Consider the following 24,066-nt stretch of genomic DNA (forward strand, 5'->3'; position numbering starts at 1 on the left):
GGAGGAGGGGTGTAGAAAGTACACTACGGCCGCCGAAAAGGGAAAACTACAAGAGGCGTGTTATTAGTGAGTCCAAAAATGTTGTTGATTGTAATTAAACAAAGCGTGTTTGTATGCATGTGTATTTAGCTCTATTATTATAAAATGAAGTATGAATCAGGCTGCATGCTCTGTTTTGAAAATTGTATATCTAACGTTAACTGGCTATCCAGGGGCTTATGGGGGCAGCTAAAGCTAGCTCGCTAACTAGCTAACAAGCTAGCTAGCTATGTCGCACACGCGTCTTTCTTCATATTCTTTCCACTTATTGTGCGGTGTCCAAATGTATACTAACGTAACGTAAGTCAACTGCAATTCACCGCAACCATATGGGATGTTGTTGCAGATCATATTGGAACCATAGAACACATTCGCTAGTGCGCGCGTGTTTGCTAGCCTGCTCTAAATGCTCGCGCCTTCTGCAGACCCCAGAGCATCCCTGTCTGATGAACAGCTCACTTCGCGCTCGGAACCCATTTTTCCATTTTAGCCCTACCATCTATTGGCTAGATCTTCATTTGATCAAGAAGTCCTCAAGAAATGCCATGGCTGCCTAAAAATGTCGCGCATTGTATGTGCGTCACCTAACGTTAGCCGGTTAGATCATTCATATCAAGCTCGAACCGAGCAGTCGAAACACCCACCCCGTCCACACTGACGGTATCGCAGATTCAGGAAAGGGCGCGGACAAGGATTTGGCCTATTTCTGGTACAATTATATTTTATCTGGCCACTTGTTTCGACTGAGAGATGGTAGCTGGCTCAGGTCCCGAAAATGCAGCCGGCCTTTTCAATACATTCTCGAACTGTTTTGTTCTCTATCCATTTCACCTACAACTAAGAAATCACACCTTCCTGTCTTTTCTTCCCTCCCTCAGGTTTGGCGTCCCCAGTCCCCGTCCCCCTTCCCTACCCTCACTGTAAGAAGGTGCTGGGACAATGTTTTACGCCCACTTTGTCCTCAGCAAACGTGGGCCGCTGGCCAAGATCTGGCTGGCGGCCCACTGGGACAAGAAACTGACTAAGGCTCATGTGTTTGAGTGCAACTTGGAGAGCAGTGTGGAGAGCATCATCTCACCCAAGGTAAACCTCCAACTGTCCTTGTCATATTTTTCAGTTACCCACTTGCTGTCCTCATTTGCTCTCTTTCTGTGTCTCCTCCTCCTGCCTCTACTTCCTGTGTGTCTCCACATCAGTCTTGAGTGTCAAGCTAAGCTCTCAGCCTTAAACTAGTAATGGAGCCACACTTCGAGTCAAGGCAAATTTGATGGCACCTTGTCAAGTCTTCCTCTCATGGTCTCTATCTTTGTCCCCCACTTCTCTTTCTATCTCTCTTTCCAGGTGAAAATGGCGTTGCGGACATCAGGTCATCTGCTGTTGGGCGTGGTCAGGATCTACCACAGGAAGGCCAAGTACCTGCTTGCCGACTGTAACGAGGCGTTTATCAAGATCAAGATGGCCTTCAGACCAGGTAGAGTGAGGTGGTTTATGTTACAATGTCTCGTTACAACAGTCCAGTCCAGTACAGTACACAGGTAGATGTGTGGCCTCAGATTTGAGTTAATATCTATATGCTTTAGAACATGGGTTCCCAAACTCCATCAATGTGGGCCTCCCCTCTGAAAACAGTGACACACCCGCGCCCCCAAACCCCCAAATATGTCAATTTTGCAAGGCAGCGTTAGCTAGCCCATAACGTTACACAGCTAAGTTAGCTCGGTGGCACCGGTGGCATCACGTTTAATTCATTAAAAAACATAGAAAATTCAAAAATAAAAAACATGTTTTTCATTTTTTTCTTTCCTAAGCATCCCTCTGCGCCTCCCCTGAATTTCTTTGGGGCCCCTCAGGGGAGGCCCGCCTCACAGTTTGGGAATGCCTGCTTTAGAATGAGCTCAAATGAGAAGGATGTTAAAAGATGTTCTGATTCCCTTCTCTGAGCTGGCCTTACTCACCATTTCCTTCCTCTCTCCCTGTGCTTTCTGCTTCCCTGTCCTCCCTCCAGGCGTGGTAGACCTGCCAGAGGAGAACAGAGAAGCTGCCTACAACGCCATCACCCTGCCAGAAGAGTTCCACGACTTCGACCAGCCTCTCCCAGACCTGGAGTGAGTCCTGCTTCTCACCAAAACCCTTCATCGCACTGTTTTCAGTATCTTCATATGGGATTTTTTTCCCCCACACACAGACCTACCTCTTCATCAGCGCCTTTTCAGCCACCCTCATGGATGCAGGTATTGATATCTTTGGGCTGTTCATGGAACTCTTTGCGTGTTGTTTCAGTGACATCGACGTGGCGCAGCAGTTCACTCTGAACCAGAGCCGAGTGGAGGAGATCACCATGAGGGAGGAAGTGGGCAACCTCAGCCTCATGCAGGAGAACGACTTCGGTATGTACTAGGGCCACCCACTGAAAGTCGACAAGTCCAATCATCAGTCGGAGACCCTGAAGTCGAGTGAGATTCTTGAAGTTGAGCAGTCATTCTCCCCCCCCCCCCCACTGTCAAGATGCGCTGGTGGGCTAAGACAACTCACCTGCCTTGTGATTTATGTGACAGGCCAATCATTCGTTTTAGACCTAGACTATTACTGTAGCTTTTTGTTGTGCAGTAAAAGGAGGCTTAAGACTGATATCGTGGAGGGAAGAAGGCAGGGAACCCCTCCCCTCCACTATGTGTATAGCCTAGCCTACTGTGCGCCAGCAATCATGTGCATTTCCAAACGGAATATCACAACACAAAACTGCTTCTCTGTGGATATGAACAAGCGTGATACAGTAGGCGGTGCTATGGTCCACGTTGCGGGCATCATTTGAGAACGGGACACCTCCCGCGCCATTCTCTCCGATCGACACCGAAGAGACGACATGGCGGAGACGTCTGCTTTGTAACGCGAGCCGCGTCTCCTCCATCGACATGACCTCTCATTCCCGTCTCTCCTTCTCCAGCGGACTTCGGGATGGACGACCGGGAGATGATGCGCGAGGAGAGCGCCTTCGAGGTGGACATGATCCACGGGGCGTCAGCGTCCAACCTGCTGCTGGATCCGGAGGGCGCGGCCGCCCAGTTGGCGGACAAGTCCAACCACCTGCAGTACGACGACCAATACAAGGACGACTTCGGGGAAAACCCCATGGAGAGCAGCGACGGCGGCATGCTGGGTAAGCGGGGTAGCGAGGGGAGGAGTGGATTCAGGAGCTCAGTAGCCACACGGAGACGGGCACAAAGCGAGATGTGGCCCTTTTAGTCTTGAGAGTCAGTGACCAAACGCTGCGCCCGAATGGCAGTGGGTTGTAGCGGATATTATCCAATCACGTACGTTCGGAGAATGTAATGACCAAAAAAAAACGTGAAAGTGGTTTTGTTTGATTTTTGTCTGGATCCGCGCCTGCTGAGCCGCTCTCTCCTCTCTCGCCGCAGTCGACAAGCTTCTCAGAGAGGAGGACGGAGGAGGCATCTTCGACGACCCTCCCGCCATCACAGAGAGCGTGATGATGCCCCCGGACCACGCCGATGACGAAGACGACTTCGACAACCTCTCGCGTAAGTTCTCCCCCAAAAAAACAACAACACACAATAAGAAAACATTCTCCGGTGCCGCGGCCCTTTATACCGGAGCACAAATAGCGGCTTTGCCTTGTTTGGTGACTTGTTTGTGTGTGTGTGTGTGTCTGTCTCAGCAGCGGGAGGCCCAGACAGCCCAGACTCCGGCCCAGCGGAACCCCTGCCAGCCATGGCGGACCAGACGGAGCAGACCACCTTGGTCCACAACGAAGAGGAGGCCTTCGCTCTGGAGCCCATCGACATCACAGGTCAGTACCTGGCATAGCTTTCTCACACACACACACACACACACACACACACACACACACACACCACAGAACCAGTACACCAGCTCACACACACCATCACACCCCTCTTTCTCATACACACTGCAATGTCGGAGGGCCAAACCGATCTTCTCAACGTCTTGACTAATTGTTTTTGTCTTTCTCCCTTCTTCACTACCTCCCTCCATCCCTTGGCACGTCCAGTTAAGGAGACCAAGGCCAAGCGCAAGAGGAAGCTGATCGTGGACAGCGTGAAGGAGCTGGACAGTAAGACCATCCGTGCCCAGCTCAGCGACTACTCCGACATCGTCACCACTCTGGACCTGGCCCCGCCCACCAAGAAGCTGATGATGTGGAAGGAGACGGGAGGCGTGGAGAAGCTCTTCTCCCTCCCCGCCCAGCCCCTCTGGAACGGCAGGCTGCTCAAGGTTACACACACACACACACACACAAAGATGCATTTCCTGCATCACGTATAAACCACTAATACATACCATGCGTCTAGATTCTCTTCCACTATTGACCCTGCCCCCCCCCCTCCCAGTGTAGCACTGTTCAATGTAGCACTGTTCCTGGTCACTGAGTGTGTGTCTTCCCTGCTCTTTGTCTAGATGTTCACGCGCTGCCTGACGCCGCTGGTCCCTGACGAGCTGAGGAAGAGGAGGAAGGGCGGCGAGGCCGACAGCCTGGACGAGTTCCTAAAGGACCTGGAGAACCCAGAGGTCCCCAGAGAGGAGGCCATGTCCCAGCACAGGGACGTCATCGGTAAGCACAAACACACACACAGAACGACAAACGCCCAGACCTACACACACACACGCAACCCACTCGTCCAAAAGACGCTTGTCCAAATGATCCGTGTGTTTTTTTTAAATCGTGTGTGTGTGTGTGTGTGTGTCCCACCCTCCAGACCAGACCATCATGGAGGAGCCCAGCGTGCTGCAGGCCTCAGCCATGGAGGGCAGCAGGACCGCCCTGGACGAGTCCATCATGCCCCCTCCCTCCTCCCAGCGCGGCCTCAAACGCAAGGCCCAGGACACGGAGCCCGCCCTGCCTGTGAGCATCACCGCCTACCGCTCTGTCCTCGTCACCAGCTCAGCGTCGTCGCCGCTTTGAACTGTGGCTATGGACAGCTTGTCTACACATGCAAAGATACACGGGTTAAAAAGAAACATGAAAAGATGTATGGAACAGGTCCTGGGTTGTTTGACTTAAGTCTTGACTCTTTTACTAATCCCTCCCCATATGTGCAGATGGGCACTTTGGAGCAGCAGGCAGCTAGCTGCCCGGCGGCGCCCCAGCAGCTCGACCTGACCGGGGTGGACCTGCCCCCTGAGGAGGTCGCCAACCTCAGCCAGCTCATGCCCGACTTTGACCTGCTGGAGGAGAAGCAGGACAAGAAGGACAAGGACGAGTCAGAGGAGGAGGTAAGGGGGTGTGGGGCGGGGTGGGGGCGGTGCTTCTGGATCCAGACCTGTGTGCTTGTGAATTTCTTTAGCAATATTATTCAGGTTTAAAGGGTTCACTGACGACAAGCGTGTCGTACACTGACAGGATAAGAATCTGACAAAGCATGCGTCTTCCTGGCTGTGGGTGAGGGTTAGGGTTAACGTGCGTGTGTGCGTTTTGCCCAGGATGAGGAGGGTCAGGGTGGAGACCAGGACCAGGAGGAGAAGAGGTGGAACAAGAGAACCCAGCAGATGCTCCACGGACTGCAGGTACGTCGCTGAGCAGGACAACACTAGATACAGCTGGGACGCTACAGAACACAGTTGTGTTAAACATACCGGAACACTCTAGAACTGGCAGGTGCTGGAAGTGTGCGACCCATGTTCTGTAACCCTCTTGATCCCTAACTGTGGTCCCCCTCCTCTAACCCCACAGAGAGTGATGTCGAAGACGGGAACCCAGTCAGTCGGCCTGCTGGACCTCTGCAGGAACAACAACAAGAAGCAAGCCGCCGCCAAGTTCTACAGCTTCCTGGTCCTGAAGAAGCAGCAGGCCGTGGAGCTGGAGCAGACGGAGCCCTACAGCGACATCATCGCCACGCCTGGACCACGCTTCAACATAGTCTAGACACGCACAACACTCCTCCTCCTCCCTCACCCTCCTCCAAGTGTCTGGTCAACTCAACACTGGCTGGGTTTTACTCCTGTTCTGGTTTGTACATGAAGTGTTTTAATTTTGTTCTGTCCCTGTGTTTGAGATACCTTCTTTTAAAGGTCAAGTGAAGACTGTGTAGAGCCTCTGAATCACATGATTCATCATCATTAGTCTTTCTATGGGTTGGTTCATTGTGTTACCCAATGGGAGGACCAGGAAGGATTTGTCACCGTAGTGCGTGATAAGCCCATCAACTGTGTTTCAGTTGCCATCCAACCATTGCTACAAAACAATTGATCAAATGAATCATGGTCCCGTTCTTGTTAGTGTCACGGCCATTCCAGTAAGCCAGTGTAACAGGTGTAACTGCGTTGCTCGTTAGTATAGCTTCCACCCTACTCTGCCCATACTACTTACGTGACCTCCTCTCATAAAAACTGCTAAAAGCTAGCAATTTCATGGCATGGGTGAGTGATATTTATACTGAGGAGTGAGTTTAATCAATTCAACTCGGTTACACTCACCCCCCTAAACTTGTTGTTTTGCATGATACTCCACCAGCAGTCTCTTTAGTGAATTAGCTTTAAGAATTCCAATTAGTTAATTCTACGTTTACAAGTTTGTGCTTGTTCTGTTACTGTTTACCTGTTCAGTACTTTCCGACATCATGCAGACTATTGATGATAGAATTGGTCTACTCTTATTGCATGCTTCATTTGAACTGTATTTTATTACAAGTGATTGCTCTTGAAATTGCATTTTTATGGGATCACTACAACTCCTTGTTCTGAGGTGGTTTTGCCAGAATAATGCTTAAGTGTCGAGTCTGTATTAATCATTTAGCCCTCACCACCATTACTGCAGATAAAGTCTGAATGCATTTATATTCATATTTGCATTGATGTTTGGACTCTAAACTTTACTGATCTTCAACAGACGCCATTTCTCATCTTATTGTGGTTCTCAGCAGTAGAAAACAGAATAATTCTGACTGTCCTTTTATCAGTCTGTACTATATGTTGTCAAAAGAATGCATCATTGTACTTCCACTACCTTCAAAACTACATCACGTTTCAGTGTATCCCTTATTTTGAACTATGTGCCTGTAAACTTGCATTCTCCCAGATTGCCCGCCTCTTTTTGTATAGAACTCAAACATGGAAGTTGTAGATAGTGATTCCATAAAGCAAGTCCTTACTCTTTAGTCAGAACAGTTTTATTATGAATGATTGCTATGCCTGTTAGTCCTGAGCCCCAACAATTATATTATGTACCTTTGTTAATAAAACAAATACTGTTTAAGCAGATGACTGTCATTAATTCCCTCCGGTTCTGTTTCATTGACCCCACTGAACACATCAGGTATACTGGTATTACAGTACTGTAGCTATTGGCTACCAGCTGAAGGTGGTGTGTGTGTGTGTGTGTGTGTGGGGGGGGGGTTATAACGCTATAACTGTAGATAGATATCCCAGGGCTGTGTCCTCGCTCTCCTATATATCCTGTATATTAATGACTGCCGCAGTGAGATTGATAGCAGCCCCAGAACATAACCGAGCCTCCTCCATGTTTCACAGTAGATCAGTGTTCTTTTCTTTGTATGCTTCATGTTTGCGCCTGTAAACACGGAGCTGATGAGACTTGCCAAAAAGCTCCAGTTTTGTCTGTCTAAAGGACATTCTCCCAGAATCTTTGTGGCTTGTCAATATGCATTTTGGCCAATTCCAGTCTCGCTTTTCTAAGATTTGCTTTCAACAGTGGTGTCCTCCTCATCGTCTTCCATGAAGTCCACTTTGGCTCAAACAGCAACGGATGGTGCGATCTAACACCTTGACCTTGGAGTTCACCTCTAATCTCTTTGGAAGTTGTTCTGTGCTCTTTGGTTACCATTCATATTATCAGTCTCTTCAATTTTCCATCAATTTTGCGGCCACATCCAGGGAGGTTGGCTACAGTCCCATGGACCTTAAACTTCTGAATATGTGCAACTGTAGTCACAGGAACATCAAGCTGCTTGGAGATGGTCTTATGGCCTTTACCTTTAACATGCCTGTCTATAATTGTCTTTCTAATCTCCTGAGAGAACTCTCTCCTTAGCTTTCTGTGGTCCATGTTCAGTGTGGTACAGACCATGATACCAAACAGCACGGTGACTTTAAACCCTTTAAATAGGCAGACTGACTGATTACAAGTTTGAAGACACCTGTGATGCTAATTAGAGGACAGACCTTAGTTTAACATGTCCCTATGGTAAAATTATTTTAAATCTTTTTTAGGGGTACCATCATTTTTGTCCAGGCCAGTTTCGTTAGTTTGTTTTTTTAAATGATTCTGTTGAACCACAATTCAAAAGCAATGTCTGATTTTCATTAGTTAATTTTCTGAATTTTTAAAAATGTATTACTACTTTTGTCAGTTTCAAGTTATTTCAGTGATCATTGTGGGGTTTTCTTTCTTTAACGGAAGGGTACCAACAATTTTGTCCATGTGTGTTTTGTAGTGATTTTAGACTTCAACATGCCAATCCATTGAACACTAAAGTTAATGGTCAAGATGTAGAATTTGTTGAGTCAAGTACTTTGGCACTGTAATCGATAACCTGAGCTTTGATCGCAACACCAATATGCTGTTAAAAAAAGAAGACAAGTGTCTTTTGTCTGAGGGAAACAGAAAAATGCACTAATGTGATCAAGGTCTGTAGCAGTATCAGGTACTCAACAGAAACACCTGTGATTTATATTAACAGTGGTTAAAGAACGCAGAACCCATTTGAGTTCACGCTTTAAATACACACTAGTGAAAACCAGCATATAGTCACTCCTTCATATAGGCTACCTCAGCGATTTCACAGCTAAATTCCAATGATATCAGATCGTCCACAAAACCACGTTTGGTAAATATTGTTTTCCTTGACATTGTGTGATATTGTGCGTTACTGATTGTATGTTATTGTTTCTACTGCTTTCAACCAATTGCCAATCTGGGAACAAATAAAAGTTCTACTTGACTTGATATATTGAGCCATCACCTTTATTTGAGCTGCTCTGTACAATCAATTATCCCATGTGAACATATTGGATTATCGAAAGTAAACATGCTGTGGAACAGAAACAAAACAATAACTGCAGCTGGCACACAAGACGAGTCTGTTTTTTCTCATCCCACTGCCCAGGCAGATGACTATGGATTTGCGGCGGGATTAACGGACAGCGCCTTCCCTTCCACTGGCTTGCGTTTCCGATGCCTGCTCCGTTTCATCTTCTCCCCCTCAGTCTTACCCTGACTCAGTGGCTGTGTGGGTGGCGTCGTCGTCTTCTTCTTCTTCTTCTTCAGGTTTGGGTTTGAATATTTCCTCTTCCTCTTCTTGCCACGCCTCTCCCCGTCTTGGTCTTGCCCAATTCCTTGCTGCTCCTTCAGACTGTGGATGGTCTGCTGCTGGGCCGGGGTGACCAGCTGCCCCAGCTGCACGGCCTGGACGTGGCTCAGGGATGCCTGGCTGGGCTTGTCCAGGACGATGGTGTTGAGGATAATGTAGAGGACAGGAACGCCTGGGATCTTCCTCAGGCCTGCTGTCACCTCATGGTCCTGGAGAAACGATTTGAGTGAAGCTATTCATAAAACTCATACACATTATATAAACTCACTCTCTCTCTCTGACACACACACCGTAATACTGTGCCGCTAGGTGGCACTATTGGGCTCCAACAGGTAAAGGAGGATACTGATTCTGAAGGTCCCAGTTTGGCAAACCACCAGCTCAGGTGTGATTGAATAGCACTCACCTGGGTGGCAACAAAGTAGTGGTGAGGATTGGTCTCTTCCAGCATGGACAGGAGGCACTCTGAAGCAGCGACAGGTTTCTTCAAGTGCTTACAATTCCGGACCTGAAACCTCTGCAGGATGAATTTGGCGCCATACAGTTCTTTGCCGAGAGATCCCAGTTCCTCCAACACACAACTGTAGAACAAAACCCATAACATGGCCTGTATCAAAATGCATAAGTATAAGTGCATTTGACACTGAGGCAACTTGTCGAACAGTTTTCATTCGTGTGCATAATGCAAAATAGACAGAACCCAATCTCCCCTATAGGCCTACTTCTACTGTCACAGGTAGCATTGTTGGCATTATTTGTTGAAGATGCTTTACATCTAGTAACCAGTAATTTACTCACTTCGTAGTACAAAGTTGCACTTCTCCCAAGAAGTACTTTGGCATTTGTTCTTTGATCAGAATCTTGTTCTCCAGTGCTGCTTGACTGAACGTCCCATCGAAGAGAATTTGAAATGGCTCTCGAAAGTTGAAATTGTACTTATAGAAGTTTAAGGTTTTCTTGACTTGCTTTTGCCGTTTGATCTTCATTTGGGACTAACGTTACCGTTAGCTAGATTAGCTAACATACCAACCTCAGAATTCAAACTACTGCAACTTTAGTTTTATTACAATCCTCGCACCCTCCACTGTAGAATAGTTGACTCTGTGTATAGGTTTACTACCTGTCACACTACCCACGACGTGGTAAACGTGAAATAACTGGAGAGGGTGTCGTGGAGAACTGAGGTGAAGCATGGGGACTGCAGGAGAAACACCACGCGAGTTTGTACCTGGTGAAGCGGAGACTGTGATCTTGAATCACATGATTGGTTCAAGTCTTTCATTGGGTCTTGTTACCCAATGGGAGGACCAGGAAGGATTTGACACCGAAGTGAGTGATTAGCATATCAATTATGTTATTAAAATGTATGCCGACAATTTATGATAAAAAAAATGTTTCCATTTCCATCCAGTCATTGCTACAAAACATGTTTTAGGCCAGTTCAACCAAAAATTACTATGTAGACCTTTTTCACAGCAGTCATTTTGACGTCAAAGCCTTGATAAACAGTAGTGTGATGCATGCACTGGCCCACCTAAATCCGAAATGGAACCGGGCCATAATTAATGTTGGGCCAATTTCTGAAACACACATTTTTTGAAAACGGGACAAATTATGCAGATGCAGATTATTGAAGATAGCCTACCCTTATTGCATGCTCCATTTGAACGTGTGGGTCCCAGCAGTAGAAAAAAATAATTTTGACTGTCCTTTTATCAATCTCTCCTATACAAACAAATGCATTGTTTTACTACCAGTACCTTCAAAACTGTATATCCTGTTTCAGCGTTTCCCTTATTTCGAATATGTACCTATAAACTTGCATTCTCCCCAATTGCCCACTCATTTTTTATAGAATTCAAATAGGGAAGTTGTAGATAGTGATTCCATAAAGCAAGTCCTTAGTCGTTGGTCAGAAGTTTTATTATGAATGATGCCATGCCAGTTAGTCCGGAGCCCCAACAACTATATTATGTACCTTTGTTAATAAAACAAATACTGTTTAAGCAGATGACTGTGTCTGTCATTAATTCCCTCCAGTTCTGTTTCACTGACCCAAACAAACACATTGGGCATACAGGTATTACAGTAGCTATTGCCTACCGGCTGGAGATGGGGAAAAAAAATGGGTATACTAGTAACGCTACAAATGTAGATAGATATCCCAGGGCTGTGTCCTCGCTCCTCTCCTATACATCCTGTATACTAATGACTGCCGCAATGAGATTGAAAACCATCATATTGTGACGTTGGCAGATGATTCTGTTATAGTTAGTCTGCTGAAGGAGGATGACATGTCCCATGGTCCTGGCTGTCATAGATTATTTTTCCAAATGGTGTCAAGAAACCTTTTTGTAATTGAATGTGACAAAGACCAAGGATATGTGTACTGATTTTAGATGTCAACACACAAATCCTTTCAACACTAAAATTAAAGGTCAGGATGTAGAAACCATTGAGCCACACTTGGGCAATATAACTGATGAGCTGCACTTTGGTTTTAACACCAATATGTGTAAAAAAAAAAAATGAAATAAATTAAAAATTAAAAATTTTAGTCTAAGGAAGCTGGCGAAGTTTGGTGCTGACGGCTCTCTGGTGACTATGTTCTACAGATCTTTTATTGAGTCAACTTGTATTTTTCCTTTTATCTGTTGCTATGCTTCTCTCAATCTTAAGCAAACAAATGCATTAACTAACATGATAAAGGTCTGTAGCAGTAGCACTCTGTCTGATTTATACAATAAACAGTTGTTAAAGAAAGCACATCCATCCTGTCTGACAGCACCCACCCCCTGCACCTAGAGTTTCAAATTTTGCCTTCAGGTTCTGGCTCTGGAACTTGACTAAATATTGAACGATCAGGCTTATTTGAGCTGCTCTGTACAATCAATTATCCCAAGTAAACATATTGAATTATCAGAAGTAAAAATGTTGCAGAACAGAAACAAACAAAACAATTACTTCTGCAAGCACACAAGATGAGTCTATTTTTTCTCATCCCACTGCTCAGGCAGACGACTATGGATTTGGAGCGGGATTAACGGACAGCGCCTTCCCTTCCGCTGGCTTGCGTTTCCGTTGCCTGCTCCGTTTCTTCTTCTCCCCCTCAGTCTTATCCTGACTCAGTGGCTGTGTGGGTGGCTGTTTCCTCTTCTTCTTCAGGCAGCTGAGAGGGTTTGGGTTTGATACTTTCCTCTTCCTCTTCTTGCCACGCCTCTCCCCGTCTTGCCCAACGCCTTGCTCCTGTTTCAGACTGTGGATGGTCTGTTGCTGGGCCGTGGTGACCAGCTGCCCCAGCTGCACGGCCTGGACGTGGCTCAGGGATGCCTGGCTGGGCTTGTCCAGGACGATGGTGTTGAGGATAATGTAGAGGAGAGGAACGCCTGGGATCTTTTTCAGGCCTGCCGTCACCTCATGGTCCTGGAGAAACGATTTTAGTGAAGTTATGGATAAAACTCATACACATTATATCAGCCTTCACTCTCACACACACCATAACTGGCCCAACTGTGCCGCTAATAATTACAGGACCTCTAGTTTTTTTATTAGCCACATGGCAGTGATACACAAAAATATATGTGAATGAGCGGCGACACACTACAGACAACACACACACACACACACACACACACACACACACACACACACGTATCTGCAGTCACTGGGTGGAATTTATCCTCTGCATTTCTCCCATCTGTCCTCTTCCAGGGGCAGCCAGGAGCAGTGGGCAGCCTCATCATTGTTGCCAGGGGAGCTAGGTGGCACTATTGGGCTCCTACAGGTAAAGGAGGATTCTGAAACTGTAGGTCCCAGTTTGGCAACCACCAGCTCAGGCGTGATTGAATAGCACTCACCTGGGTGGCAACAAAGTAGTGGTGAGGATTGGTCTCTTCCAGCATGGACAGGAGGCACTCTGAAGCAGCGACAGGTTTCTTCAAGTGCTTACAATTCCGGACCTGAAACCTCTGCAGGATGAATTTTGCACCATACAGTTGTTTGCCGAGAGATCCCAGTTCCTCCAACGCACAACTATGGAAGAAAACACATAACGTGGGATATATCAAAATGCAGAAAGCAACAAGTGCATTTGACACTGATGCAATTTGTCTAACATTAGTTTGCATAATGCAAAATAGACATACAGAGTCCAATCTCTACTACTGTTATAGGTGTAGTTATAGCATTCTATTATTTGTAGATGGGGCTTTGCAGCTAGCTACCAGCAATTTACTCACTTCGTGGTACAAAGTTGCACTTCTCCCATGAAGTACTTTGGCATTTGTTCTTTGATCTGAATCTTGTTCTCCAGTGCTGCTTGGCAGAACGTCCCATCGATGAGTATTTGAAATGGCTCTCTAAAGTTGAAATTGTACTTATAGAAGCTTAAGGTTTTCTTGACTTGCTTTTGCCGTTTGATCTTCATTGTGACTAACGTTAAGGAAAGCTAGCTAACTACCCACCTCAGAATTCAGGCTAGTGCAAGTTCGTTAGCTTTGTTCCAATCCTCGCATTACTGTCGATGAATACCAGCTGACTACTCTTTATAGGTTTACTACCTGTCACTCACTACCCACGATGTGGTTAATGTGAAATAGCAGGATAAGGTTGGATGAAGTGAACCCCAGGCGTGGGAACCATGCATGTATTAAAAGACCTGTGGGAACTGGAGGATAAACAACATGCGAGTTTTTTTGTGTAACAGTTTAATATGGCCGTGTGGCATTCTGCTACCAGGAAGCAAAGGTTCCACACAGCTTTAGGGATTCCAGTGAATAAACCTTCTGCTACAGCAACAATATAATATTTAATACATCCATGAATATTTATAAAGGAAAATATAGGTCTACTGGAGATTAGATATTATTTAATCAACATAATTATTAGATAACCAGTTAAGTATTATGTAGATCAAGTACACAGAATCAAACATAGACCATTGGCATCCTCACATATTTGAATGTGTTTTGTGTTTATTATCCTGTAACCCGTATAATACTTTTGAATGTTTAGCTTTTGGTATAGGTAATTCGTTACGTGTTGGGAACTTTCCTCTCTATAAAATATAGGCACAGCAAGTAGAGACTAGTCTCGACGCAAGACCCATGAGAGTTATTTCGCGGATACACTACGTAAGATACGCTAACTACGTTAGTGCATGTTGCAGATCTGTAATATCTGAGTCTGGAGAGAGAAGAGTAGACTGACTTCCCACCACCCTTCTGATCACCCTCCCTCTCTCCTTGTTGTTTTTAACGGAAACGGAAGTGGTGGTTGTACAGGTACAGTAGGCTACAGGTACAAGCCTCGGAGCTGCCCGCCTGCTCGTGGGTTTTTACTTTTCTGCAAACAATTATGGCAGCCGCGGATCCCCGGTCCTCGAGTGACGGAGGACCTGCTAGCAGAGAGGGGTTCCCCGCTGGGGAGAGCAGCAGTGAGCGCGACGGGCCGGGGGGCAGCGGCGGAGAGGGGGAACGCGAACGGGATCGGGCCACATTCGAATGCAACATTTGTTTGGACACGGCGAGGGACGCGGTCATCAGTCTGTGCGGCCACTTGTTCTGGTACGCGGCGGGCGGGGAAGCTTACGAGCCACTTGTCAAATATGTCCAAATTCAAGATAGCTAACGTTAGCTAGCAAGACTGTTTACTGCTAGCTGGTTAATGCTAGCTAGCGTTACAATGCACGACGACATCATGCCCTGTACTAACTAGCTAGCTTGAATGTCAATGACATATGGCTACTGCATGATTTGTGTTCTTATTCTAGTCACGCTTATTAGTAGAAGTTCGCTAGTAGCTAGTTAGCTACCAAGCTTCCTAGTTAGCTGGCTAGATTGGAGTGGGTGTTGGGTTTCCGATTTCTGTCTGTCTGATTGTTATCTAATGCTCCATAGTTTGTGAAATGGGGGTTTTAACGTTACTGATATAACACGCATTACATGACAAGTCGTCACTGTTGTCATTACCGAAACTCTTTACTCATCCCTTGAGTGACACGTGACAATTACAATTTGCAATGTAGATTATGTGTCCGTTCAGTAGTGCTTTCTTGGGAATTGATATATAAATTAACATAAGTGTCTGTGGTATTCACAAATGTAGCCAGTCGCCAATGTATTAGGACTATCTCTCACCCCGCTGGTTGGTCAAGAGCAAAATAGTCTTGCTTACAGAAGATAGTCAAATCAGTCAGTCAACTCAGTCACTTATTCATTGCCAGCATTGAGCGTTCAGTTCAGTCACTAGACTTTGACCGGAGGGTTAATGTGAGATTAGGAGTAAGTCAGTAGTTGAAGAACAACATTATTATGTATACGTATTCTTTCTAATGAGTAGTCTGTCATACATTCTCAAATAGAAGGTGCTGCTGCCCTGAGTTTAGTCCAGGAGTGGGGGTTGTTGGGGGGTTTATCCTGTTGAGAGCATGAGCAGGCCTAGGTAGGCAGTGTCCTGGTTCAGGATCTGGATGGCCTGTGGGTAGAAGCTCCTTTTGGAAATTGGAAAGCCGTATCTCCTTTTAAGATGCTGTCTGTGTACCAGAGGATGACCTGCTTGAATGGGCTAACAATTCACTTTCTGTCTAAGCTCTGCCTAGCCCCTAAAGGAACCCTCGTCAAGGTAGCCAGAGCAGATATCTGAGCAGAGCAGACACTGTATCTGAGCAGCAGGAGGAAGCCTACATTTGAATGAAGGATGGCTGTAGGCAGACTCTGGTGACATGTAGGCTGCTAACAGACTCATGTGACCAAAGGAGAGGAGTGTCCTAATATTCTGACTTGGCCTCCTGTCCTCATATGTCTGTGATGGAAAAGGCCATATGTTCTGTTGTGTTCTACTCTATTCTATATATTACATGCCGCAGTGGAAGCTAGTATTTTCTTATCCATTGATTTGAAAAGCAGAGGAGCAGACCACTACACTGACTATAATGATTATGCTGCCAATCTCTTCATCCCTCACTCCATCATCACTGAGGTAAAGAATGCCCCTCCACGGTCAGTTTGGAACTACAAATGTCTGATAACAAGTTATTCCAGTTTGTCAGTCTGAGACATTTTGTCTGTTGAATTGAACTCATGGACCTCACTCGGTCATATGAAGGGCCTTTGAAAACAAGTATGCATCATGTTTGAACAAAGCCTCAGAACACCTTACTGACAGCTCATAGGATAATGTATTATGTTGAAGTGATAGACTACCAGAAAGACACAAAGACCTTATATTATGACTGACGAATGACGATTACCTTGTAAATGCTGCTTGTATATTTCAGGTCCTGGTTTAGCTGTTTGATACGATGCCACTGTGTTGGCTGGCTAGCTGAGGATAAATCACCTGTGATGTATTGAGAGCGGCCAAGCTTGTTGATTCTCCCCTGCCGTTCCACACCACGGTACCCTCACCGTCTCTGTTCTACCTTTATTGCAGCTTCAACTGAAATCTCCACTCAAAGTCTAAATCCTTCAAGAACATTACCTCATCATGATTGCTTAACGTTGATCATGCTCGTAAGGCCACATTATTTAAATCTAAGAACATGTTTTGAAATGTGATCCTTGACAGCGTGTCAAGATTATGAGCTAATCGTCTGTGCTCTCTAGCTTTATCTGTAACCATGGTTTTGGGAGCCACCAATACATGTATCATCCTGCTCTCCCACAATGCACCAGGCCTGGTCGGCAGCAAAGGCGAGACATGACAGATGGAGCTTATTGGTGCTAGCGACGGGAGCTTGTTAAGACAGGAACTGGGCAGCCAGGTGGGTCCTGATAGTGGGGAGGTGGGGGGATAGGGGGGGGTTACCAGTGATGTAAAGAAACAAGGGTTCCAAGATTCCTTTAGGCCCATGTGTGATTAGAGTAGGCTCACTGAAACTCAATGAATAAGTCACAAAGTAGGCCATGTTTCCAGAATGTCATCGGTGATGTTATGAAAAGAACACTGCTAGGCTGCTGGAATACGCTAGCCAGCTAGTTTATGGCAACAGCCACTCTTCGGTGGCTAGGTTAGGAACAAGATGGATGACGTCTTGCGTTTGCATAACGATACCCGAGCTGACTGTCTAGCCTACTAGTTGACATAATAGGCTTTTGGAGGTAGGATAAAAAAAAACATCGCTTTTAAAGTGATATTCTTCACACATTCTTTAAAAGAACAATCAATAAAGCCTCTCTAGTTGAACAAACAAGTGGAGTGGAGTGGTGAGGAGTGGCGCTGCTCAGCGGCTGACACGCACACGAGAGCTCTCAATTCCTCGGCCCTCACATTGTAAACGGAGTAGCTGACAGCTCGCTCTCCACTCGCAGCAGCAGCTCTGTGCTGCCGGTGACTCTGCTGCATGTGCACACGGAGGGGCAGACGGACACTTGTTTCATAGTCATGGTAATTACTCAGACTAAGTAGCCTGTTGATAACACGCTTACGCCTATTGTACAAATTTGAGTGATGACTGTGATTACACCGTGGATGCCTGAACACCGAGCAACACCGGTAACCGCGGCGAGCCTGATGTCTGCCCTTATTAATCTGTCTCTCTCTCTCTCTCTCTCTCTCTCTCTCTCTCTCTCTCCCCCTCCCCCTCTCTCTCCCCCTCTCTCTCTCCTCTCTACGCAGCTGGCCCTGCCTACACCAGGTACGTCTCTGCGCTGTGGTGACGTCTTCTCAGTGGTAAACACTGATGCTTTATCATTATATCCGTTTGGCCTTAGTCACACCCCGCCCCTGCCGACCACGCCCAGAGGAACAAGTTCATTGATGTTTTTTCTTCCGTTCGTTTGTTTCTGACCCAAGTATCTCTCTCTCTCTCTCCCTCCCTTTGTCCCTCCCTCCTTATTGTTCGCTGCCTCTCTCCACGACTCCCCCTCCCTGTATCCTGTCTCTCTCTTTCTCTCTTCCTCTCCCTCTCTCTCTTCTCCCTCTCCCTCTCTCTTCCGCTCCCCCCCCCCCCCCCCCCCCCCACCTGTTCTCTCTATCTCTCCCTCTCCCTCCCTCCTCTCAGTGGCTGGAGACACGGCCCAGCAGACAGCAGTGCCCAGTGTGCAAAGCAGGCATCAGCAGAGAGAAAGTCATTCCTCTCTATGGCAGAGGAAGCTCCAGCCAAGAGGACCCTAGGTACTGTGTGTGTGTGTGTGTGTGTGTGTGTGTGTGTGTGTGTGCACCAAGGGGCCAGGCTGTGATTTACTTCCTGAAACTGTTTGATCAGCGCCATCTTGCCGAATCGACCCCTTTTGACATGCGCAGTTGTGCTTTTCTCAGACCCGCCGCGTTCACGAACAGTTTGCACCATGCCATTATTATTTGCATCATTTTTTTTTATTACTTAACAATGCTAATGCAGGGACATGCAATAGAGTGGGGAGAGCGGTGAACGCGCATTAAAAATCCACAGGAACGTGTTAACTTCGTGGACGCGGCCGCGTCAACAAATCACGTGGTTAAAACATGAGAAAAGCACAACTGCGCATGCCTGTGACGTGAGAAAACACAACTGCGCATGTCAAAAGGGGTCGGTGGCCTGTTCAAAAAGCTTCACTCTCAAGAACGAGTCGTCAACGTAGTCACCGCATTCCAGTTCTATTAATACATCCATGGTATGCAAGCACACGTGTGTGTGTGTGTAAGAGAGAAGAAGCAGTATGTTCCAGCCAGTGTGTGTGAAAGAGAACAGGAGGCTCATGTTCCTCCGTGTTCCCCGTGAGATCAGGAACCATGTTGTTGTTGTTGTTTTTTGTCTCACTGCTTTGTTTCATCCAGGTTGAAAACCCCGCCCAGGCCTCAGGGTCAGAGAACAGAGCCTGAGAGTAGAGGGGTGAGTCAGCCTCGCTCTCGCTCTCTCTCTCTCTCTCTCTCTCTCTCTCCCCCTCTCTCTCTCTCTCTCTCTCTCCCCCTCTCTCTCTCGCTCTCTCTCTCTCTCTCTCTCTCTCTCTCTCTCTCTCACCCCCTCTCTCTCTCTCTCTCCCCCTCTCTCTCTCTCTCTCTCCCCCTCTCTCTCTCGCTCTCTCTCTCTCTCCCCCTCTCTCTCCCTCTCCCTCCCTCTCTCCCTCTCTCTGTGCCTGTTGTCTATCTGTCCATCCCGTCCTCTCCTCCTAAGCACTTATTCGAGGTGCATGTCCAAGTGAGACAGTTTTGATGTGTGTTGCTGTGCGTGTCCCGTTCTTGTATGTTCGGAACATTGCGGCCCAGGCCTTGTTTTGACCACCACGTACTCTTCCTCCTCTCCCTTCCTCCTCCTCTCTCTCCTCTCCCTCCTCCCCTCCTCTCCCTTCCCTTCCCTCCTCCTCTCCCTCCTCTCTCTCCTCCCCTCCTCTCTCTCCTCCCCTCTTCTCTCTCTCTCTCCCCCCAGCCCTTCCAGGGGTTCGGGGACACAGGCTTCCACATGTCATTTGGGATCGGAGCTTTTCCCTTCGGCTTCTTCACCACAGTCTTCAACACCAACGACCCCTTTCACAGAGCAGGTACAGTCCACACACACACATACACACACACACTCACTCACTCACTCCACCACAACCGTTCTCCCCTCTCTCCGCAGATCCCCAGTATGCGGCCGATCACCAGGGCAACGGTAACCCCAACAACGGTAACAACAACTGGCAGGACTCTCTCTTCCTGTTCGTGGCCATCTTCTTCTTCTTCTGGCTGCTGAGCGTGTGATGGAGGGATGGAGAGGACGACTGGATGGATGGAACAACTTGGGCGAAGGGGGGAGCACACAAACATACTCATATTGACAGACACACACACAGACATTTATTCAGTAGCGATAGTAGGGATTCATGACACTGTAACAGTGTTTCGCTGAGGCATAAAGACTGGGATGTTAGCTTGTTCTCTTATAGTGCAAAATGCGTGTTAGACCCACTTTGATAGTGACAGACAACGCTGTACACTTCACACAGCCGTGAAGAATGATGCCCAGACATGATGTGTCAGAAACATTAGACACAGTAAGTCACAATCTCCCTGCACTTGTAGATATATGCACACACACACATAATGGATACTTGGGTTTAATATGGACTATTGGGGTTAGATGTACTGGAATCAGTGTTGAGCGGGTAAATACAGTCAGTATTAAATGAGTGTGTTAATCAGAAAATGATGGGAGTTTGATTACGATCCCTTTTCATGTCATGAGGCTCAATGTGCTGCAACACAGAACTGCAGCGTGGTGTGGTTACAGAGCCCCTAGATGTAGTCGTATGTAGCCTGCGGAAGATGTAGACTTAACTTTTTACCCTTGAAGGAATTTCAGGTTTGTTCCCCTGATATTAATGAGATGGAATTTGAAGGGAGGGTGAAAAGATGATATCAAAGGCCAAAGAGTAGCTTATCACAGTCAAAAGTACAATTTGGGAGGAAAATGCTTTAGTCCTGCTTATAATGTCATTCATGAAATGAATTCATAGCCCCTGGATAATGAATACATAATATGTGAACACTTTTGTTCCTATAGTACTGATGCGTTCACTTTTTCTATATATTCTCTTAACAAAATGCCATTGCACTGTGAAGCTATGTGGGCAGACTTGTATTAATAATAATAATAATAATAATTAATGGATTGGAGTTGTGGTGGACAACTAACTACATATAGGTTTTATATGTAGGTGACTCAATGCTGTCGTTGATAGGCTATCCAGACTAACACTGTACTAAACAGATAGGGGTTGGTTGTGTAGAGGGTGGGTGTGACTGGTATGGGGTAGTGGAGCCACTGAGGAATACTTTTAACCCTGCACCAGGAAGTATTACTGTGCTGGTCGCTGGGTCAGGAGAGGAAACGAGTATGGCGGCAGGGAGGGGGACGTCAGTGCAGTGTTTGTATGAGCAGTACCTGTTAAATCTTTTGTAATGCAAGTCAGAACGATGCTGTCATCATCAGCAAGGTTGGAACATAAGCATTTGATGGGCATCGTGAACTGCGGCCCAACGTGACGAATCTGACGATACGGAATTCTCTTGATTTGTATTGCAATGAGTTTTCTCCTGATTGTATGTGTTTTGTGTGTCTGTGAAGTGTGTGTGTGTATATTATATTTGTATATATGAATATTGTAAATGCTGTTTTTATGTGTTTCTGAATGACCAGCCATGGCAATGGGAAAATACATGCGTTTGCTCCAGGGTGGGATCTCAAAAGTCTTCCTGTGCTTCCTCATGTCCTCCCCCCTGCCTCCTCTACTGGAGGTTGGAGGGAGGAGACATGGATTTGAGGAGTGGAGGAAAGACTTTTGAGCCCAAAGTTGTGTTTTTTTTTAAACAACGCAAGCATGATCTGACAGGCTCCTTTCATGTTGGGTTGCACCCAAGCCCCCCCCCCTCCCCAACTCTGAGGAAGACAGGTTGGCCCAATCCCAATGTCCACCCTTACGGACTCACAGACTTTGAGGTGTGTTCACGCTAAGTGCGTGAGGGCTTAGGGCTGTCCATTGTCAAATTGTCAAGTGCATGAGGGCTCTCTGGCAGACATTTTGAGCCCTTTATGCCCCCTTATTCTAAGTCTGCACTTATGCAGACTTTGCCTAAGAGAGTTACCCACAGTTGTGAAACGCGGGGGCGGGGTTACCAGAACAACGGCTGGACCTGCTTATCTACACAAGTAGCCTTATCATTATTTTGGTTTCAATATTTTTACGTATAGGTTATCAACCCCATGGGTTTGTATAATTGGATTTGTGTAAAAATATGTAGGCTATGGTTATAAATTACATCGATTTCTGTTGCCCTAAATCATGATTCCCCAGTTAAAAGCTGCATGACATTAATCATCCATCTCGGTGCAGTTTTCTTTGAATTGAGATTTCCAAAATGAATATGGAAAGAGTTGTGAGTGCAGCATGTTGTCATTCTTGAGTAAATACTTTTGGATTCATCACAAACAAAAATCACAGTAATGTAGTTGTTCTCTTATGACCACAAAATGAAATGATTTCAACAAGTTGCACAGAAATGTTTTGAGGTGAACACAGAGGGTTGTGATAATATAAAGGGGATTTGATCAGGCCAAAATTAATTTACATGTAGGCCTACAAGAAACACAACTGAAATTGTAAAGTAAAAAAAAAGGTCCCAAACCCACAATAGTAAGAAATGTGTTTTGCCGTCAACATAACATGATATCGCAAGTGCTGTCCCATTCCTTTCCCTCGCAGCCTCTCACACTCAACCACTTTCCAGGTGACGTCAGTAAGTCTGAGGGTTTAGGGTGGACGTTGGGACTGGGCCGTTCACTGTGCTGTACATTTGCAGTGCAGACTAACGAGCCTCTTATTTACCGGTACGAGCCATCCCAATGCACATGAGCCAATCAGACGAGCCATCCCAATGCACATGAGCCAATCAGACGAGCCGTCCCAATGCACATGAGCCAATCAGACGCTGGCGAGCAGTGGTATGAACAGGACTTTTGACCACTAGAAAGAACATGAAACGGCCACTTAGCCACATCCCAGTAGGAGGCATCTGAAATCGGTTCTCCATCTGAAGTGCCCTTTAGTCCAGGCTACTTGTGTTTAGGGTGACTGATGTCTATAGAGAGACAACTGCTCTGTAGCATTTCTCTGAACTGACCTTCATACGAGGGTCGGAGATGGGTTAGCCTCTGACGTTGGGTTTGTGATGCACAGGTGACGGTGACTGGTCATTTCTTGTGTATCACTGTCTGATCAGGCTAGGCGTTTGTATTACCGGTCTTTTGTGACAATAACTATGGAAAAATATATTTGTATTGCAAGTCTTTCAATTGACTAAACATGGAAACGTTACAAAAACCAAATGTTTTATGGAGATAAAAGTTGTGGAAAGGAGAAGTTTTCCTGCAATCTGAATAAATAGTTGTTTATTACAGTTGTCTTGTGTTTTGTGGCGATTGGTGTTGTGTTTTAGGCACATGCTGATCGCCTCAGCAAACGGTTCTCTCAAATATACCCATGTTTCAGGAGGAGGATACCGTAATAAAATATTGGTTTGAAAAGGCTGAGGTCAATAGTAAGCTACTATAAAGATTCACTCGACATAAAGACTCCAGATATATCACCAAGCCATTCCCTCATGCATAGGCCCCCATTACATTCTACCTGAATCAGGTCAGGGCAATGCTACGGAATACCCAGAATATGATTATAACTGAGTTATTGTATTAAGAGTAATAAAGCCAGATCACAAGGACTGTTTCCACAGGTTCTTGCACATGTTAAAACACTAAAATGGACCATGGAAGCAGCTTGTGTGATGAGTGCTAGAGCACATGATGATCCAGCACATGATTCTACAATCCCAGTTGTATTCCGTTGGATTCCGGATACAGGAGTTTGTGTGAGGAATGTAGACGGCCCCTGATGTATGAGAGGACATCTTGGAGGTAATGGTATGAGGTCCTGTAACTTTACATTCATACATTATCAACAGTAGTTATTAACTATCTGGATTCTGGTCCAGTGTGTGTGGATTAGAACATGCACACTCGACAGAGGATCTATCAAATCTACCTCAGGAAACAAACACCCAATGCTTGCGATGTAATACTGTATAAATACTGTACAGGCGGTTAGGATTACAACACAATACAGTATAGGGCTTCACTGCTTAATCATTGAATTTGACTCTTAATTGGAGAAGTGCACCTTGGACATTCAAGACTAACACTGCTACTTTACATCCTTCAGCCTAATGTGTTCAGGCCATACCTGAAGGGTAAGAGCTGCCCAGCACACACGTG

General features: G+C 46.2%; 4 protein-coding genes across 5 annotated transcripts; 2 read left to right on the top strand and 2 right to left on the bottom strand.

Moving 5' to 3' along the window:
* LOC311322983 (double-strand-break repair protein rad21 homolog A-like) lies at positions 1–7,237 on the top strand. Its single transcript, XM_084455102.1, has 14 exons — positions 1–66; positions 918–1,122; positions 1,381–1,510; positions 2,045–2,144; positions 2,320–2,426; positions 2,984–3,196; positions 3,456–3,578; positions 3,716–3,847; positions 4,070–4,293; positions 4,477–4,630; positions 4,776–4,921; positions 5,119–5,292; positions 5,500–5,583; positions 5,750–7,237. Exons 2-14 carry the CDS (start codon positions 979–981, stop codon positions 5,939–5,941), a joined length of 1,923 nt encoding a protein of 640 aa, XP_084311228.1. The 5' UTR covers positions 1–66; positions 918–978; the 3' UTR covers positions 5,942–7,237.
* A 1,911-nt stretch (positions 7,238–9,148) lies between these two features.
* On the bottom strand, positions 9,149–10,330 carry LOC311323369 (rRNA-processing protein UTP23 homolog; the record flags this gene model as incomplete). The annotated part of the gene is made up of 3 exons (XM_084455572.1): positions 9,149–9,553; positions 9,751–9,925; positions 10,143–10,330. 3 exons carry the CDS (start codon positions 10,328–10,330, stop codon positions 9,149–9,151), a joined length of 768 nt encoding a protein of 255 aa, XP_084311698.1.
* A 1,589-nt stretch (positions 10,331–11,919) lies between these two features.
* LOC311323408 (rRNA-processing protein UTP23 homolog) lies at positions 11,920–13,922 on the bottom strand. The gene is made up of 3 exons (XM_084455625.1): positions 13,583–13,922; positions 13,202–13,376; positions 11,920–12,767 (listed from the first exon to the last, which is right to left on the bottom strand). Exons 1-3 carry the CDS (start codon positions 13,768–13,770, stop codon positions 12,366–12,368), a joined length of 765 nt encoding a protein of 254 aa, XP_084311751.1. The 5' UTR covers positions 13,771–13,922; the 3' UTR covers positions 11,920–12,365.
* A 684-nt stretch (positions 13,923–14,606) lies between these two features.
* rnf5 (ring finger protein 5) lies at positions 14,607–21,603 on the top strand. 2 transcript variants are annotated; one of them, XM_084454880.1, is made up of 6 exons: positions 14,607–14,908; positions 17,961–17,979; positions 18,346–18,458; positions 19,101–19,155; positions 19,690–19,801; positions 19,879–21,603. In XM_084454880.1, the coding sequence occupies exons 1-6, from the start codon at positions 14,700–14,702 to the stop codon at positions 19,998–20,000; spliced, it is 630 nt and encodes a 209-aa protein (XP_084311006.1). In that variant the 5' UTR covers positions 14,607–14,699; the 3' UTR covers positions 20,001–21,603. The 2 variants fall into 2 exon arrangements, with proteins under 2 accessions (XP_084311006.1, XP_084311007.1); XM_084454881.1 differs by having other exon boundaries at positions 14,714–14,908; positions 17,961–18,014.
* Positions 21,604–24,066: the final 2,463 nt, after the last annotated feature.

This window comes from Borostomias antarcticus (assembly GCF_949987555.1).
Source record: "Borostomias antarcticus genome assembly, chromosome: 21".
Taxonomy (NCBI): Eukaryota; Metazoa; Chordata; class Actinopteri; order Stomiiformes; family Stomiidae; genus Borostomias; species Borostomias antarcticus.